This window comes from Ictidomys tridecemlineatus, unplaced genomic scaffold, assembly GCF_052094955.1.
Source record: "Ictidomys tridecemlineatus isolate mIctTri1 unplaced genomic scaffold, mIctTri1.hap1 Scaffold_44, whole genome shotgun sequence".
NCBI classification, from domain to species: Eukaryota; Metazoa; Chordata; class Mammalia; order Rodentia; family Sciuridae; genus Ictidomys; species Ictidomys tridecemlineatus.
The window spans coordinates 1349780-1366885 of record NW_027522848.1 but is presented as its reverse complement, the minus strand read 5'-3'; the positions used below and the strand labels follow the sequence as shown (position 1 = coordinate 1366885).

Sequence of the window (17106 nt, the reverse complement as noted above, 5' to 3'; positions counted from 1 at the left end):
TGATTAGAAGGAACAGGTCCTAACACAGGGACCAGAATAGCACCTGGAAAAAACTATCTAAGGAAGTTGGGTAGAATAATCAGAAGGGCGTTACCTCGGACTGACTATTACAATTTATGTAATACCTAGCAAATATTCAGACCCAAGAGAATCAAATTGTTTCCAGTAATTTAATTGTATACAAAATATTAAGAATAGTAATTCGTAATGTATGGCATCGAATCAAAGCTTACCAGGCATGCAAAGAAGCAAGAAAAATACAATCCACAATGATGAGGAGAAGAATCATCCAATCAAAGCCAACCGAGAACTGCCGGAGATGTTAGAATGAGGTAATGGCATTTTTTAAAAAGTTATTACTACTATATTTCGTGTGTTAAAAAGGTAAAAAGAGATATAGAAGATACATTTTAAGAAAATCAGACTTCTAGAGTTGAAAATATATGATAAACACAGTGGATGGGATTAATGTCAGAATAAGCATTTGTGATGAAATTGTTAGTGAACTTGAGGACATAACAGGAGAAGTACCCCAAATGAAACACAGGGAAAATTTCTTCTGTTAAAGAAAAGTGAACCAGAGCATCAGTGAGCTGTGGGACAGTTTCAAGTTGAGCGTTGAGAGGTATTCAGAAAAATATTTTAAGAAATGATGGCCAAAAATTTTCAAAAATTTGTGAAAACTGTACATCTGCAGATCCAAGATATTAAAAGGAACTAGAGTACAAAAAGCATGAATAAAGCTATATCAAGGTATATTATATCATAAATAAATTGCTCAAAACCAGTGATAAAGAGCAATCTTAGCAGTTAGAGAAAACATTTATGTAGAGAAGAACTAAGGATGACATCAGATTTCTTGTCAGAAATTAGGCATAAGAGAATATAGTGGAGTGATACCTTTAATATATTTGAAGAGTAATAATGTTGGCTGATAATATCATGCCCAGTGAAATATCTTTCTAAAATGAAGACTTGTACTGACATACAAGCTGAAAGAATTCACCCTACACTTGCACCAAGACAGCAGATGGAAATAATGGAATAAAGGAGTAAAGAACACTGAAAATGGTGACTGTGTGCATAAATATTTAAAATAATTTTTCTTATTTGAACATTTTAAAAAGTCATTGACTGTTTAAAGACAAACATCAGTGTAGTATGGGATTTAGAAAACATGTAAAGTAAAATACATGACAACAGTATAAATCTCAGAAGGGTAGTAATTATTGTAACGTTCTTATTGAATATGTGAAGTAATACAGTATCATCTGAAGGTATATTGTGACAAATTAAAGATGTACATTCTAAACCCTGAAGCACTAAGATTAGAAAACAGAGTTATAGCTTAATAAGCCAATAGAGGAATCACTAAAAATACCGATAGTGGTATTTCTGCAAAAGAAGACAGAAAGAAAAGAAAAAGAACAAAGAACAGAAGGAACAAATAGAAGATTATATTAAGCTTACACCTATGCACAGCAGTAATCCTATTAAGTGGAAAGTATCTAAATACATCAGTTAAAAACAGAGATTGTCATATTGCCTAAAGAAGCAAGACCCAAATAGATGTCTAAGGGAGTAACACTGTAAATAGACACAAAGAAGTCAAAATTAGAATGATTGAAAAAGGTATCTCATGTTAAACACTAGTGAAAGGAAATCTGGAGTAGCTACATTAAACCAAAAGAGGTTGTGGGGCAAAATATATCATCGGGACTCAAGAAAGTTATTTCCTAATGATAAAGGAATCAGTCAAGATTATATAATAAACTTAAATGCTTGTACTTTTAATATTAGACCTTCAAAATACATGAAGTATAAAAATTGATAGAATTATGAGGAAAATGATGAATCCTATAGATTACATTTAGAGATTTTAATATCCTCTCCTCAGCAATTGGCAGAAAATGAAAAATAAAAGTAAGATTGTAGAAAGTGTGAATGACATAATCAATCCATCCATTTGAAATTAATTGACGTTTATAGAAAACTCCCAAGGAGCTTAGTGCACATGGAACATTTACCAAGATAAACTGTATTCTGGATCTTAAAAAAATTATCAGTAAATATAAAAGTATTCAAAGTCAGGCAAAGCTTGTTCTCTTAACACAATAAAATGAGAAATCAATAATGGAAAAATCTGGAAATTTCTCAAATATTTGAAAACTTTAGTGCCAGACTGCTAAATATATATATATATATATATATATATATATATATATATATATATATATATATATATATAAATGAACAACACAGTACATTTATTTTTATGTGGTGCTGGGGATCGAACCCAGTGCCTCACACATGTGAGGCAAGCACTTTACCACTGAGCTACAACCTTAGCCCCCACTGCTAAATAATTTTTGAGTCAAATAAATCAAAGAATAAATTCATATTTTGAGTTCAATAAAACTGAAAACAACATATCCATTTGTGCAATGTCACTAAAGCGTTATTGGAAAATTTATAGCACTACCAGGCCCAAGATAGCTTTATTAAAAAAGAAGTCTCCAGTCATTGACTTTAGTTCCTACTATGAGAAACTAGAAAAGGAAAAATAAGTTAATCTCCAAGTAAGCAAGAAAAAAAGATATAATAAAGACTATAAGTCAGTAAAATTTTAAAAAAGGAAAATAAGAGAAAATCAATGAAACCCAAAGCTAGTTCTTTAAGATGAATAAAATTGATCAACATCTAGTGAGGGAAATAAAAGAGGAGACACAGATTACCAATATCCGCAATCAGAGAAGGGATATAACTACAGATTTCACAGATACTAGACTGATAATGGGGATATTATGAACAGTTTATGTTAATTAACTTGACAATTTAGATGAAATGAAGAAATTCTATTTAAGCCACAAATTGCAAAAGTTCACTCAAGAAAAACAGACAACTTCATAAACCTTGTTGACTATTAAAGAAATTGAAGGTATAGGTAAAAACCTTTCTACAAAGAAAAAAATATAAGACCCAGATAGCTTTATTGGTGATCCAATTCCTGTAAGGAAGAAATGATACTAATTCCTAATAGTATTAGTAATACTAAACCCTTGTAGAATATTAAAGCAAGGAAATATTTCTCCTATGAAGCCAGTGTTATCACTACACCAAACCAAGACAAAGATATAACAAGAAAAGAAAATCACATACCTCTCAAGAGATCTCCAATGAATCTGTACAGAAATTCTAAACAAAAATTTAAGTCGAATACAACAATATGTAAAAGGAAAATACATCATAGACAAAAACTAGACTGATGATGGGGATTTATGTCAAGAATCCAAAATTTATTTAACATTTGAAAATCAATGAAATTTACCACATTGATGTACCTAAAAGCTGAATAAGAGAAGCCATAGAAAATACATTATTCCATACACATATCCCATACTCTTGTTTAGCTCAAGAGATACAAAACAAGCATTTAAAAAATATAGCAGAGGGGGGAAATGTTGGGGAGTAATATTGGCCAAATTATATTGTTATTTTGTGTGCATGTACAAGTAGGTGACAATAAATCCCATCGACATGTAAAAAAAAATCAGCCCTGATTATTATTTAAAAATTTTTTTTAGATTTTGATTGACTTTTATTTTATTCACTTATTTATATGTGGTGCTGAGAATCGAACCCATTGCCTCACACATGCTAGGCAAGTGCTCTACCACTGAGTATCAACCCCAGCCCCTCAGCATTTATTATTGATGTAGAAAAACAAATAACAAACTAGGAATAGAAGGGAGCTTAAAATATCCTCTGAAAAATTGCAGCTAACCTCATACTTAATGGTTGATAATTGAATACTTTTCCCCAAGATCAGAAACCAAACAGAGATGTCCACTCTCATTACATCTATTTAGCATTGTACTGGGGTGCAGTAAGGAAATAGCTAGTATACTAAGGCAAGAAAAAGAAATAAAATGCACTCAGATTGGAAAGAAAGAAATAAAATTCTCTTTATTTTCAGATAACATGAATATATATAGATACAATCTGGTATGATCTAGAAAAAAGCTATTGTAAGGTTGACAGATAAAATTTACATCTAAAAGCAATTATATTTTCTATATATTAACAATGAATAATTAGAAATTGAAATTTTAAAGATTTCCATGTACAATAGAATAAAAATATGAAGTATTTAAACATAAACGTGGCAAAAACTAAAATGTATATATTAAAAACTATAAAATATTGCTGATAAAAATTAAAGAGAACCTAAATGGAGAGATATACCTAATTTATGAGTCAGAAGACTAAGGTGTCCATTCATCCCAGTTTAATCACCAGAGTCAACATTATTCCAATCAAAATTCCTGCAGAGTTTTGTAGAAAATGACAAACTGATTGCAACAGACCTAGAATACGTGGCTTCAAGACTTAATCTAGGCCTGGGGATGTAGCTCAGTGGTAGAGCACTTGCCTAGCATATGCAAGGTCCTGTGTTCAATCCCTAGTACCATACGAAGAGGAAAAAAAGAAAAAAAATATTCTAAAGCTACAGTAATCAGGATTGCAGACAAAACATTGGAACAGAGCCAAGAATTCAGAGATAGATACACAATATATATGGCAACAGTCATTGACAAAGATGGAAAGACAAGTAGAGAATGGGAAGTTTTTCAGCAAATGGTACTGAAATTACTGCATATTTATATGCAAAATATTGATCCATGCCTTGCATTAGACACCTGAATTAACTCACAGACTTAAATATTAAACTCAAAACTACAAAACCTCTAGGAAAAAAATAAGAGAAAAATTTTTGTTGAACTTAGGTTTGGCAAAGATTTCTTAAATTTGACAACAAAAGCATTAAAAAGGATTTGACAATGTGGGATTCATCAAACTAAAACCTCTGTAATTCAAAATACACTTTGAAGTGAATGAAATAGACAAAACACAAGCTGGGAGGAAATTACTGTAAAGCATTTATCAAGACTTGCATCAAGAATATATGAAGAACTCTTAGAACTCATTAGAAAAAATATAGTCCTGTAAAATAACACTTCATCAAAGAAGATAAACAGATAGTAAATAAAGACATTAAAAATGCTTGACATAATTATCAGGGAAATGCAATTTTGAAGCATAAGAGTTACCACTACACACTTATTAAATATCTAATATTAAAGACAATTGTGCTGAGTGGTTGGAGATGGAGGAACTGGATGGGTACACAGCTGGTGGGGATATAAAGTGGTAGAATCACCTTCTTAAAAAGGTAAACATATACCAGTCATATCCAACCATTCTTTTCCAAAGAAAAGATAAGTTATATAGCAATAGGAGGAATTTTATATTTGTAAAAGCCCCAAACTGGAAAAAAATCCAAATGTCTATCAATAGATGATAGACAAATTGTGGTATGTACATATAATGAAATGCTACTCAGCAATAAAAATAGATGATAGATAAACTGATGTAGATGAATCTCAAATTATGCTGAATAAGAGAAGCCATAGAAAATACATTATCCCATACACATAAAACTTGAGGAATACAAAGCAATCTATTAAGATAGACATTTTGCTGGAGGAATGGGAAAGTGGGGGGCAAGAAGGAAGGGTGACAAAGGGCAGAATTACCTAGAGAATGAGAATATTTTTGGAAGTAAAGGATGTGTATATTATCTTGATTATAATGGTGATTTCATAATTTCATGTTAAAATTTATCAAATTGCACACTTTAAATACATGTAATTTATTGCATGTCAATTTTACCTCAAAGCTATAAGAAATAATATACTCATCTTTTTTCACTTTCTAAGATACAATTAGTATTCTACAAATATTTTTCTCTACTTCATTTTAAAAATATATATTCTGGAAACCAGCTCTTAGCAGTATTTAAAATTATTTTCTTTCTTCTTTGGTTTATTCAACAACTTTCATTGATGACGGTTGTTTCAGCCTTTTGTGACCATCTTGTATTATTATAATTAATGCTTGAATAACATAGTTTTGTAAATACAAGTTTTAAACATTTGTTGTTGTATTCCCAGTATCTTTAGAAGTTAGGGCTGGGGGACTATAGCTCAGCAGTAGAGCACTTGCCCTAGATACCCTTCCCCAGCACTGAAAAAGTTAAAAAAAAAAGTGCGATTGTTGAGTTAATAGGTAAATATATAAGCAGTTTTGGGAGATGTTGCCAAATCTCATTCATAAGGGTTGTATCATTTTGTATACTTATCTGAGAATTTGTATTCCCCCACATTCTCTCACCTACTGAGTATGTGGTCAAACGTTTGGATCTTGCCAATGCAAGTGAGAAATGGTATCTTGGTGTGGTTTAATTTGTATTTTGTTCATTATGAGCTAAGCAGAGCATGTTTCCATATGTTATAGCTATTTGCATTTCTTTTCCTGAGATCTGTTTATTTCTTCAGCCCATTTTTGTATAGGTTTGCTGGCCATTTTATTTATAATGTTCTTTATATTTCAGGAACATGATTCTTTGGACAATAATAGGTTGCAAATATTTTTTCTCAGGTTGTCATTGTCAAACTGTGTGTGTGTGTGTGTGTGTGTGTGTGTGTGTGTGTGTGTGTGTGTGTAGCAGGTTTAGATACAGCCAGGAAAGATTTTTTCAATGAGGCAGGTTTTGCCCACTCATAATACATAGAAAATTTCACCCAATATTTTCTAGTACTTGTTTATTTTCTATTTTTACATTCATGTTTCTTATCCATTTGTAGTTTATCTTTTGAATAAGTAGAGAAAAATCCAATTTTATAATTTTCCATGTGGTAACGCTACTTATTAGAAAGTCTATTTTCCCCAAACTAACTTTTATTGTACCCCAAGTGTCCAGTTGGTTCTGTTTCTGGATTCTCTCTTCTGTCCCACAATCTCTATGTATTCTTGGGCTTGGACGAGGGTACATGAATTAATTATATAGTCTGCCCTCCCTGTACCCTTCATTGCTCTTCTTTTTCAGTGCTTTCCTGCTTATTCTTGTTCTTTTGAATTGACTATAATCAACTTGATGACAGATTTTTAAAGATCCACATATGTTCATTCCCTCCCCAAGTTAAACGTCCCCAGTTTCTTCAATTTTTAGCACGTGCTTTTCGGGGGCTATTCATGATTCTGTTCTTTTCCACAAGTCATGCAACCTTAAAATGTGGCATCCAGAAATGAAGCCACCGGAGTGGGGTGATAATGACATGATTCCTTAGGGTAAGGCTTTTTAAAAAGAGTGTCATCCACAATTGGAGAAAGTAACAGGACTGGATTGAGCAGGGAAGGAAAGCCCAGTCCAAGCAGTAGTCCTTTATAAGGGAGCAGGAGAAGCTTCTCCTCTTCTGTCTGCACTTTTGGGGCAGGTAGGTACCTGGTGTCTCAACACGTTGACAAAAGGGTTTTGCTCTGGGAGGAGCTGGGAGGCCTGACTTTCTCCTTTTTCCTAGTCTCTGCCTATAATCCCCTTTTGCTAGTTCCCTGGCTTCCTCCAGGGCCTTCTAAATCGCTGGTCCTCTCCCAGTTCCGGGGACAGGTGAGCCTCTTTCCTTCTGGAGTCCTTTCATTTGGACTCTTCTGCTGGGCTCTCCTTGCGCTGTCCCCCGCTGGGCTCCGCAGTTGGTTCTTTCCACTCCCTGCCCGCCCCTCTGCATCCTCTGTCCTCTCACTGCTGTGGGCCCAGGGGCTTCCTCTGATGACGCGTTTTACTTGCGTTGGGCGGAAAGCGCCTGCGGTGGAGGAAGGCAAAGTTCACTCCCAGTACCTGCCCCCTGCGCTGGGTCCTACCGAAGTAGGAAACGGTGAAAGAGGGTCCTGTGCTGTTCTGCATGGAAGCGTTGCTTCCGCTCAGCTGTCCCTACACCATGGACTCAGTACCTGCCACTGTGCCTTCTGTCACTGCTTTACCGGGGGACCCGGAGCTCCTGGGACCCCTGTCGGTGCTCTACGCAGCCCTCATTGCCAAGCTACTGGAGGTGACGGTCCCATTCCCAGGGAGGGACCCCAGCTCTGGCAGGCGGGTGGCTGAGTTCTGGCGGAGTGGGTGCACTGACTGTCATGGCAACGGAGAAATGGAGTGTGTCGGGCCCAAGGCAGGCAGGACTTGAGTGTATTGTTAAGCGAGGCCGGTGAGAGTGTACTTGAGCTTTCCCCACTTGCACTTTTTTTTTTTGACGGAATAGAGGTGACAACCTCATGGTATGTTCCGAAATGCAGCCAACAATCCAAACAGCTAAGGTTACTACAGGTGTTTTCCCTACGGAGACTGCTGGGGAATTGGGCCCAAATGACAGTTATCTCCTATTACGTGTAGAGGGCGGTGAAAACAGGGAAGAATAGGCAGGTGTTTACTGCACTGCCTTTGAGCAACCATTTAAAATTAGGCTTTGAATTTTATAGAAGGATGTTAAATTCAGAGAAGTTTAAGCCAGTTTTCAAGAGTTGTCTGAAATTACATGTCACTTATCTGTTTATATAAGAGTGGAATGGAAGTAAGATTTAAAATCTTATATCATCATTGTTTTTATTTGTTGCCATAAAATTAATTAGTTCTTTCATATATTTAAGTTTTTGTCTTAAATGAATTTTTTAAATTATAAAAACCAGGTTATCTAAGAGAAAAGAATGATCCAGAGGGATTCTAGCCAGGTGTTAGACAATGTGATGATATAGGGCCTGTTACAAACTGGAAATGTATGCTCAATTTAAAGTATTTAGATTCGGGCTGGGGTTGTGGTTCAGTGGTAGAGCGCTTGCCTAGCATACATGAGGCACTGGGTTGGATCCTCTGCACCATATAAAAACAAAACAATGTGTCCACCCTAAAACTAAAGATACATAAATAAATATTTTTTAAAAAAGTATTTAGATTCATTATACTTGAAAACACTGCAAGCCAACAAAAAATGTGAGACTGCCAGTATCCTCTCTCTTGAAGAAGCTATTGGAAAATATTGAGGAGGTTGATTTCTGATGAGGAGGTTGGTTTAGAATTGCCATGATTCTTTGTGACTGTTTTGTTATAAATTTAAGGTTTCCCATTTCTTCTAATTTGTCTGTTTCAGCTGTTTACTACATTGCCTGATGATACTCAACCTGGGCCTGATTTTTATGGACTACCATGGAAGCCTGTAGTTTTCACTGTTTTCTTTGGGATTGTATCCTTTGTCATTTTTTTTTGGAGAACTGTTCTTGTTGTGAGTAAATTAACTTACTTATACCTCAGCACATAAGCACAAGGATTATTTTATATAGTCACTGCCCCCCCCTTTTTTTTCTTTTTCAGTTGCTAAAACACAAATTAGTGGTTTAAGTCAAACTAACCTTATAAAATAATTTAGTGTGGGTGCAGTTGGTAGAACTGGTAATTCTTACAGCCATCCTGACCAGTAGTTTCATATGTATCAGAAGTCTTAAAAGTGGGATAAAAGATGGGATAGGTTAGATAAATATCCTTTTATGTAGCATATATGTCTAGTAATCTATCTTAAAGAAATAACTATGCTTTGAAGATTTTGGTAATGTTTTTCAATGGAACAGTGTATTAGATTGAAGACTTAGCACAACATAATTCATTTAGGGGTTATTGTATGTTCAATTAATGGAATAGTAGGCAGATGTATTTATTTCAAAGCTTTGAGGTACAGAAAATGCTCACAATTAAATGTGAAGTGGGGAAAAAAAGCAGAAACTAAGATTTAAATGTTGATGAACTGTATGTTAATATAAACACATATAAACAGGGGGAAATGCTGCAAAGAAATACAGTAAAATGAGAAAAAGGAGATGAGATAATTTTTCCAGTCTTTTATATAAATTTTTCCCAGATTTTATGATTTGATCATATGTTCAGAACATACCTTTTTATTTGGAAGTATAGATTATGTGTTGTCCAAAAATCCATTAAATGTTTTGTTCATTAAGTCTTTTTTTTTCCTGAGCAGAATTAGTCTATCTCTGTGTATATGTGTACATATATGTATAAGTGTGTGTGTGTGTGTATATATATATATATATATATATATATATATGTGCTTATACATACTTATGTTTGTACTGTAGGTCATTCTGTTTCATAGTTATTTAACATAATTGGAAGAAAATTATTTTAGGTAAATGGACTTTGCATATGAAAAGCCTAACAGTTAAAGAGGTCAAAAGCATTGGATACAAATCTTTTCAAATCTGATTGTTCTTTTTCTGATTTCTTAATTATATCAGACATATCATTGTTAAGATAAGTTTCCTCTCCTTGTACAATTGAGTGTAAAATCTCCTAGAAAGTATTCCCTTCTTAAATAGAAGAATCGTTTGCCTGGATTCCTGTGAGGAATTTTCTAATCTCATTGAACTTTTTCTCAGCTAAAAGGAAAAAGGAAATAGAAGGATAAAGAGAAGGGAAAAACATGACAACATTTTATATTTCTCTCTCTTGTTTCTTTCATTTCAAAAACCCTGGTACCTGTTTCTCTTTTCACTAGGTTATGTGGGATCTGGTTCCTAGCTTGTTGCTCCTCAGTTTCAGCATTTGACTTTGGAACTTTAGTCCTTACCTTAGATGACTGCTTTTATGCTACTTCCCATTTTCCTCTGTTGTCATTTTGAGTAAAAGGTTAGCAAGGCTATGACATTAAAGAAATGTTCATTTCTTTCTGTGTTGGAGTTTTCTGAATGCAATTTCCTATTACGAAGATCCCATGGATGATCCATGGACACATCTGAGTATCCCATCACCATTTATAACATTTGAAAGGACAAGTAATATGCTAAGTTATAAAGAAATTTAGTGATGTTTTAAAAAAATTTCTGCTTACGTTTTATTATCAGGTAGTTTATTGCTGTCTTTTGGAAATGATTGTTTTTGTCCTTTCCAGAATATGTTAATTGTCATTTCTCTTGTTTCTTGTGCATTTTCTTCTAGCAGTCTTCCCTTTCAGAATTCTTGCTATACATTTAGTGGTTTGCAGAAATAAGATGATGTAGCCTCTTAGTTTCTAAATTCAGCCAATAGCCAAATTTAAATTGGAGTTCTAAGATGTTTTCTTGTGAGTGAAAGTGGCATATCTTAGTACAAAGATTATGCCTTTAATATTGTTTCCTCAGATTCCTTTTGAATAGTCATTGTTTCTAGACTTTATCCTGGTTATTTAGAATTGTCAAGTAAATGATTTTGAGTACACACACACACACACACACACACACACACACATACACACACACATATTTACTGTGAAATAAGGTGCATATCTTAGTGTTTTTATGTCAGAGGCTATTTATGAAATATCACTACCAATTAAATTTAAAAGGCTTGTTAACCTTTACTTATTTTTAATCCTATAAATTATTATCCTGAACCAGAATGTTATTAAATTCTCACTTGGTTATGATTCTGATTGTTGTTTTAGGAATGCTGTTTCTATTGAGCAGATGTTTGATATCAAATTTAATCTTTTTTCTCTCTTCTAGGTAAAAGATAGAGTATATCAAGGTAAATTTTTAGGTCTCTTAAACTTGTAATAACCCTTTGTATTGGTGTTTGATGTGTGTTTTATGTATGTTAGAAGTAGATACAGTGACTTTTAATGTCTATTATCTTTTTTACCTCCTGAAAATTTTACTGTTCCTAGGTTGCTAGCATGGATAATAGAGTAGATGATGATGGTTCCAACTCTGAGATAGGAGATAAAGAGGAGGAACAAATTGTGGATAGGGAGATGATAAGTTTTAATTTGGGGCAGATTAACTTTGAATATTGATATAATGCAGATGTATTACATTTGAAGAGTATTTCTATGCTAATGATTTAATCATGCATAAAGTAATTGAGTAGATAATTTAAAGAATGTTAATGTGAATCAGTATGTTTTCATTTCTGTTTTTCTTTGCAAAGAATTAAATGATTCCATTTTCTGAAAAGAAAGTGTTTTGAGAAGGGAGGAATATCAAGCTACAACACTTTACTGTATTTCCCATCTGTGAAATAAGCTTAAATTTAAATATCATTTTGGATGGGAGGGGTACCTGGGATTGAACTTTGGGGCACGCTACTGAGCCACATCCCCAACCTCCTGTATTTAGAGACCAAGTCTCACTTAGTTGCTTAGTGTCTCGCTCTTGCTGAGGCTGGCTTTGAACTTGGGATCCTTCTAGCTCAGCCTCCTGAGCCACTGGGATTACAGGTGTGTACCATTGCACCAAGCAAAATATCATTGTTCTTATATTTTTCTTAAATTTTAATAATTTTTATACTCTTATTGCTAATAAGCATAGATTTCTTTTTAAAAGCATAATAGCTATGCTAAGAAGTATTTCCTCATAGTACCATATAACATGTCTTTGCTTTTAGTAGATTGAATAATTGAATTTCATTTAGTGATTGTAATAATCTTGTATATTTCCCCCTTTTAGTCAATGAACAGCAAATTTCCAAAAAGGTGAACAATTTCATAAAAGAAAATGAAGAACTAGTGCAGAAATTGTCAAATTATGAACAGAAGGTATAATTATTTTTTTGTTTCTTTCTCCTTTGGTTCTAGCTTGAATCATTTCTACCTGTTTTAATTTAAAAATCGTATTTTAAAATTTTTTTCATTATTTCCTACAAATCATCCAAATTCTAAGCAGTCATGTATTAAGTACTGCTTTCTTCTGGAAAGGGTCACTTGTCTGGAAGTAACTTGTATAGTAGCACTATAATTTGTGTATCTTAATTCTGAATGCTTTATTTGCATAGGTGAAGGAATCAAAGAAACAGGTTCAAGAAACCATGAAACAAAAAATGATTCTTTCTGATGAAACAACTAATTACAAGGTAAAAATCCCTTTTTTGGGGGGAATTACATTCTAAACTCAAAAGTAAATGTAATGAGTGAGTAATCTTGACACCTATTTTTTCCAGGATAAAATGAAGCTTCTTGAAAAAGCTAATGAACTTCTGGATGAGAGAGCTAAAAGTCTTCATGTTATGTTAGAATCTGAGAAAGAACAGAAAGCTAAGAATCAGGACTTGGTAAGAGTTTTGCTGCTAAGTGTTACTGCAATTTGGCTTTTGGAATATTTTGTAAAATTGGTTAAGTTAAACTTAGTCTAGCTGTTAACTAAAGTAAGATTAGGAGCCAAGGAAGTTGAACCCACTTCTGCCCATTTTGTGGAACTTTTAAGTACTGATACAACAAATTATTTTTATGGGCCTAGGAAATATTTTTATTCTCAACCTTGGATAATTTTCATATTGCTTTGCTCTGCCCTTGGAAACATGCAGAACAACTAAAAAACTATTGTCCAGTTGAACAGTATTTGTTTACTTTTTACTTGAAAGAGTAATGAATTAATCAATTTTCTGTACTTAAAAAAATTTATTTCATTTTCAATTCATGTTTCATTTTCAATTTTTATAAGTTTCTATAATTACATAAAAGTTGCAAAAGATAGTAGAGAGTGTGTTCTAAAATATCCTACCCCCAAGTAAGCTTGATCACCTAGCTGAGGTAGTATTTATCAGATTTCTCCACTGTAAAAATTCTTTCCAATCCTTTTCATATTGTATTCTTTGGAAGTTACCATGCACAGCCCACAGTTAAAGTATGAAGAGTTACAAGCTCAGGATGCAGCTCATGGTAGAGCACTTGCCTAGCATACATGAGGCCCAGGATTCAATCCCAGGCATTGCAAACAAAGATTGCAGAGTTATATCCACTTCCTTAAGGAGCGGGTATATTTATAAATTTTTTGGATTTCTTCTGTATGTGAGATTAGTCTATTCTTCCTTAAATTTTATCATTTTTTACTTCAGATAAGAAAATTTTAAAAATGATCTTGGGAAATTTTTTTCTCTATCACTAGAAAAAAATTACTAATTTGAACTGGTTTACTTGAAACAGTAATTAATTAGTTAATTTTCTATGCTTTAAAACATTTTATTTACTTATTGCATTATGATTTTCTATACTTTGACCTTTTTTTTCTGGTTATCTCATAAACAGTAAGGTTGTGGATGCCATGAAATATTTATGACTTCATTTTCCCTCATCTCTTTCAGTTCTTGATTTTTTGCTTAGTCCAAAGCTGGATCCCCTGCATTTACCTGAAATGTAATGGGATGGCTTGACAAAAATTTTGTTGTGTTTATCTTTTTAGTATATATATGTGTGTGTACACACACACACACATATATATCAGTATTTCTACTGAAATCCTAATGCATATTTTGTGTTCTGTTTTCACCTGGCAGATAATGGAAAATAAGAAAACTATAGAGAAGCTTAAAGATGTCATTTCAGTGAATACTTCTGAACTTTCAGAGGTAAAGCTGCCAACTCTTGCTAACGGATATTAATACTATATCTTAGTTTTGTTGCAGACCAAAAATTTGAGGTGTGCTAAAATGTGCAAAAAATGAGAACTGTATGATGTGTGGTTTGGGAAAGTATAACTTTGTTTTTTCTTTGGAATTAATTCACTAACTGTAGTGTTTTGCATTAGCTTCACATTGTCCTTAATGAAGCTAAGCTTTGTGAAGAGAAGGTGAAGTTGGAATGCTGTCAGCTTCAGAAAGAAAATACCATGCTTAAGAAGAAGAAAGAGCAGGTAAATAAAATTTGATGTCATACATAATGTAAACTAGAGAAGTGAATATCATTATCTTGTATCTTTTTTGGATCTGTTTCTGAGGTAAGGAATATTCATGTAGGACCTTTTCTAGATATGCAAAGTTTAAACAATGCTCCCCAAATTGAGTGCATATATATGGTCTCCATCTGTTTTGGATTTTTGGATTATTGCTTTTCTTATCAAATGTCAATCAGTTATTAACTTGCATAGCCTCAAAGAAACTTTTTAAACCAGAAAATTAAGTATTTTATGATCCTCTTTTGAGTAGTTACTGATTCACCGGCCAAGGGAAGATTACATGATAAGGAATCTAAATTTAGGAGACAGTCATATGTGCCCAGCCATTCCTGCTGGAGGTAAATTATTTGAATTGGCAGCAATTTTCTGGGGAATGCAATAAACAGGGTCAACTTCCTGATAGCTCTGATGTTCTTACTGCAGCTGTGAGAGTTGAGGCCACTCTGCCCTCTTCCTTAACCAAGGTCTCAACCTCCTCGATTGAGGGAGGCCACCGAGGAGTATGGCTCTGTATTTCTTTGTCTAAGTCTTGTAGTCCTGATGTATCCAGTGCAGAAACCCCTCCCTAACCCATAGGAATTCATGTGTTTTGACTTTTCAGTTGCAGCAGGAAGTGAAAGACTGGAGTACATCACACGCTGAGCTCAGTGAACAAATGAAATCATTTGAGAAGTTACAGAAAGATTTACAAGTAACGCTTAGTCTTAAAGATGATACTATTAATGTAAGTTTATACTCCAAATACATGTTTCATCTCATGAATTCTCCTGAAATCTTTGAATTAAAATCGAGAGTCTTCCAACCTTTTGCTTCTTTTCTAGGCTCTAACTAATTACATCACACAGTTGAATCGGTTACAATGTGAATCTGAATCTGAGGATCAAAGTCGAGATGAGTCAGATGAATTAACCAATGGAGAGTTAGCAGGTAAGATCAGTCTCAGGGAGGTTGAATCCTTTTTTTCTTTCCTGTCTTTAATTAAGTATACAGATGCCACTTTTCAGCTGGCTGAATTTCTTCTTAAGCTTCAGGGTTGTAGACACATATCACTGGATCTATAGATATGTCTGTTGCATTGGCAGAGGTGGGTTGCTGGGGTATAATGTAGCAATAGGCATATGAAGAACACTTGACTTTTCCTATCCCATTGAAAACTAGTAAGTACACTGCAGCTACAATAGTCACATCCTATACCTCTAAGTATTGAACATTGTACAGTAAGAGAAATTTATTTATTAACTTATGCAGATGATACTTGATTTTGATACTCATCATCTCTATGGCTCTGTGGTTTTAAGGTCCACAGTCAGTCCGGAGGCAGTTGGAACCATAAACTAAGGCTGTGAGAACAGAGGCTAGAGACTATCAGAAAGCTAGAGAGGGAGTGTAACAGTGTTTACTGATGAGGAAAATATTTCCAGATGTTTTCTCCCAAGTTGGATATTGCTTACATAGCAAGTATTTCAAACCACACCTGGTAGTAGATTCAGGGAGAAAATAGAGGATTGAATCTTTCAAAACAAGACACTTACTTGCCCAGGTGAAGATAGATCTGAGAGAGAAGAAAAGCTTTTATCTTACAAGAATAACATAGATAACATTTTAGTTGTGCAAACTAGAAATTCACCTTTAAAAAAAAAAAAAACAGACACAGTACTTTTATTTATTTTTATGCTGAGGATCAAACTCAGTGCCTCACACATGCTAGGTGAGCACTCTACCACTGAGCCACAACCCCAGTCTGAAATTCACCTCTTTCTTTTTTTTTTTAAATCTAAGCTTGCAATTCTCTTAAAAGTCATTAGTCTAATCAGTTTAATTATTTAATTGATTTTTTTTTCTTCCGGTGTTTGAACACAATCATTCTTTAGTTTGGGGAAGTTAGGAGAATATAGAGTTAAAAGTAAGGAAAGGAAAAGCTAAAAGTCTTTTGTTTTTTAGGTGATCGGAACGAGAAGATCAAAGATCAAATTAAGCAGATGATGGATGTCTCTCGGGTATAGTTCTTTGTAAGAGTCCCATAGTGCCTGTGAATTCTTCCTATGCCTCACTTTTAAGAATACCTCTCTTTTCTGCAATTTTTAGACACAAACTACAATATCAGTAGTTGAAGAGGATCTAAAACTTTTACAACTTAAGCAAAGCACCTTGATGTCCACAATATGTAATCTAGAAGGTGGGTTCTTCTTGAGAAGAAATTGCCATGATGAAAAGACTTAAAATTTTATTGGAAAGATAAAGAATGGCTTCTTGCTTTCATGCTTCTTACTTTTCTTGGCACTACTCCCTCAAACAAGTTCTTAAGTCCTTGTACACATATAGAGATAAGCTGTTTTATCCTTTACAGACCAAATAAAGAAATTAGAAAGTGACTGCAATTCACTACGGTCTTCTAAAGCTGAACTGGAAGAGGAATGCAAAACTCTTAGGCAGAAAGTGGAGATTTTAAATGAACTCTACCAGCAAAATGAGATGGCACTACAAAAGTAAGATTTTCATTGTTTGTTA

General features: G+C 33.8%; 1 protein-coding gene and 1 long non-coding RNA gene across 7 annotated transcripts in view; one reads left to right on the top strand and one right to left on the bottom strand.

The window, feature by feature from the left end:
* The window catches only part of LOC144373593 (uncharacterized), a 45138-nt gene that overhangs the window by 11993 nt on the left and 16039 nt on the right, over positions 1-17106 (bottom strand). The window lies entirely within an intron of this gene.
* The window catches only part of LOC144373589 (transport and Golgi organization protein 1 homolog), a 164489-nt gene that overhangs the window by 136088 nt on the left and 11295 nt on the right, over positions 1-17106 (top strand). For 5 of the 6 annotated variants that reach the window (XM_078036615.1, XM_078036618.1, XM_078036617.1 and 2 more), the window contains 12 exons: positions 9036-9167; positions 11437-11458; positions 12379-12467; positions 12704-12781; positions 12869-12979; positions 14201-14272; positions 14452-14556; positions 15200-15322; positions 15420-15525; positions 16540-16595; positions 16684-16774; positions 16946-17084. In XM_078036615.1, coding sequence (XP_077892741.1) covers positions 9036-9167; positions 11437-11458; positions 12379-12467; positions 12704-12781; positions 12869-12979; positions 14201-14272; positions 14452-14556; positions 15200-15322; positions 15420-15525; positions 16540-16595; positions 16684-16774; positions 16946-17084 — 1124 coding nt within the window. Of the gene's footprint in view, positions 1-7718; positions 7947-9035; positions 9168-11436; positions 11459-12378; positions 12468-12703; positions 12782-12868; positions 12980-14200; positions 14273-14451; positions 14557-15199; positions 15323-15419; positions 15526-16539; positions 16596-16683; positions 16775-16945; positions 17085-17106 lie in introns of those variants that run through there. The other variant, XM_078036616.1, reaches the window with a different exon arrangement.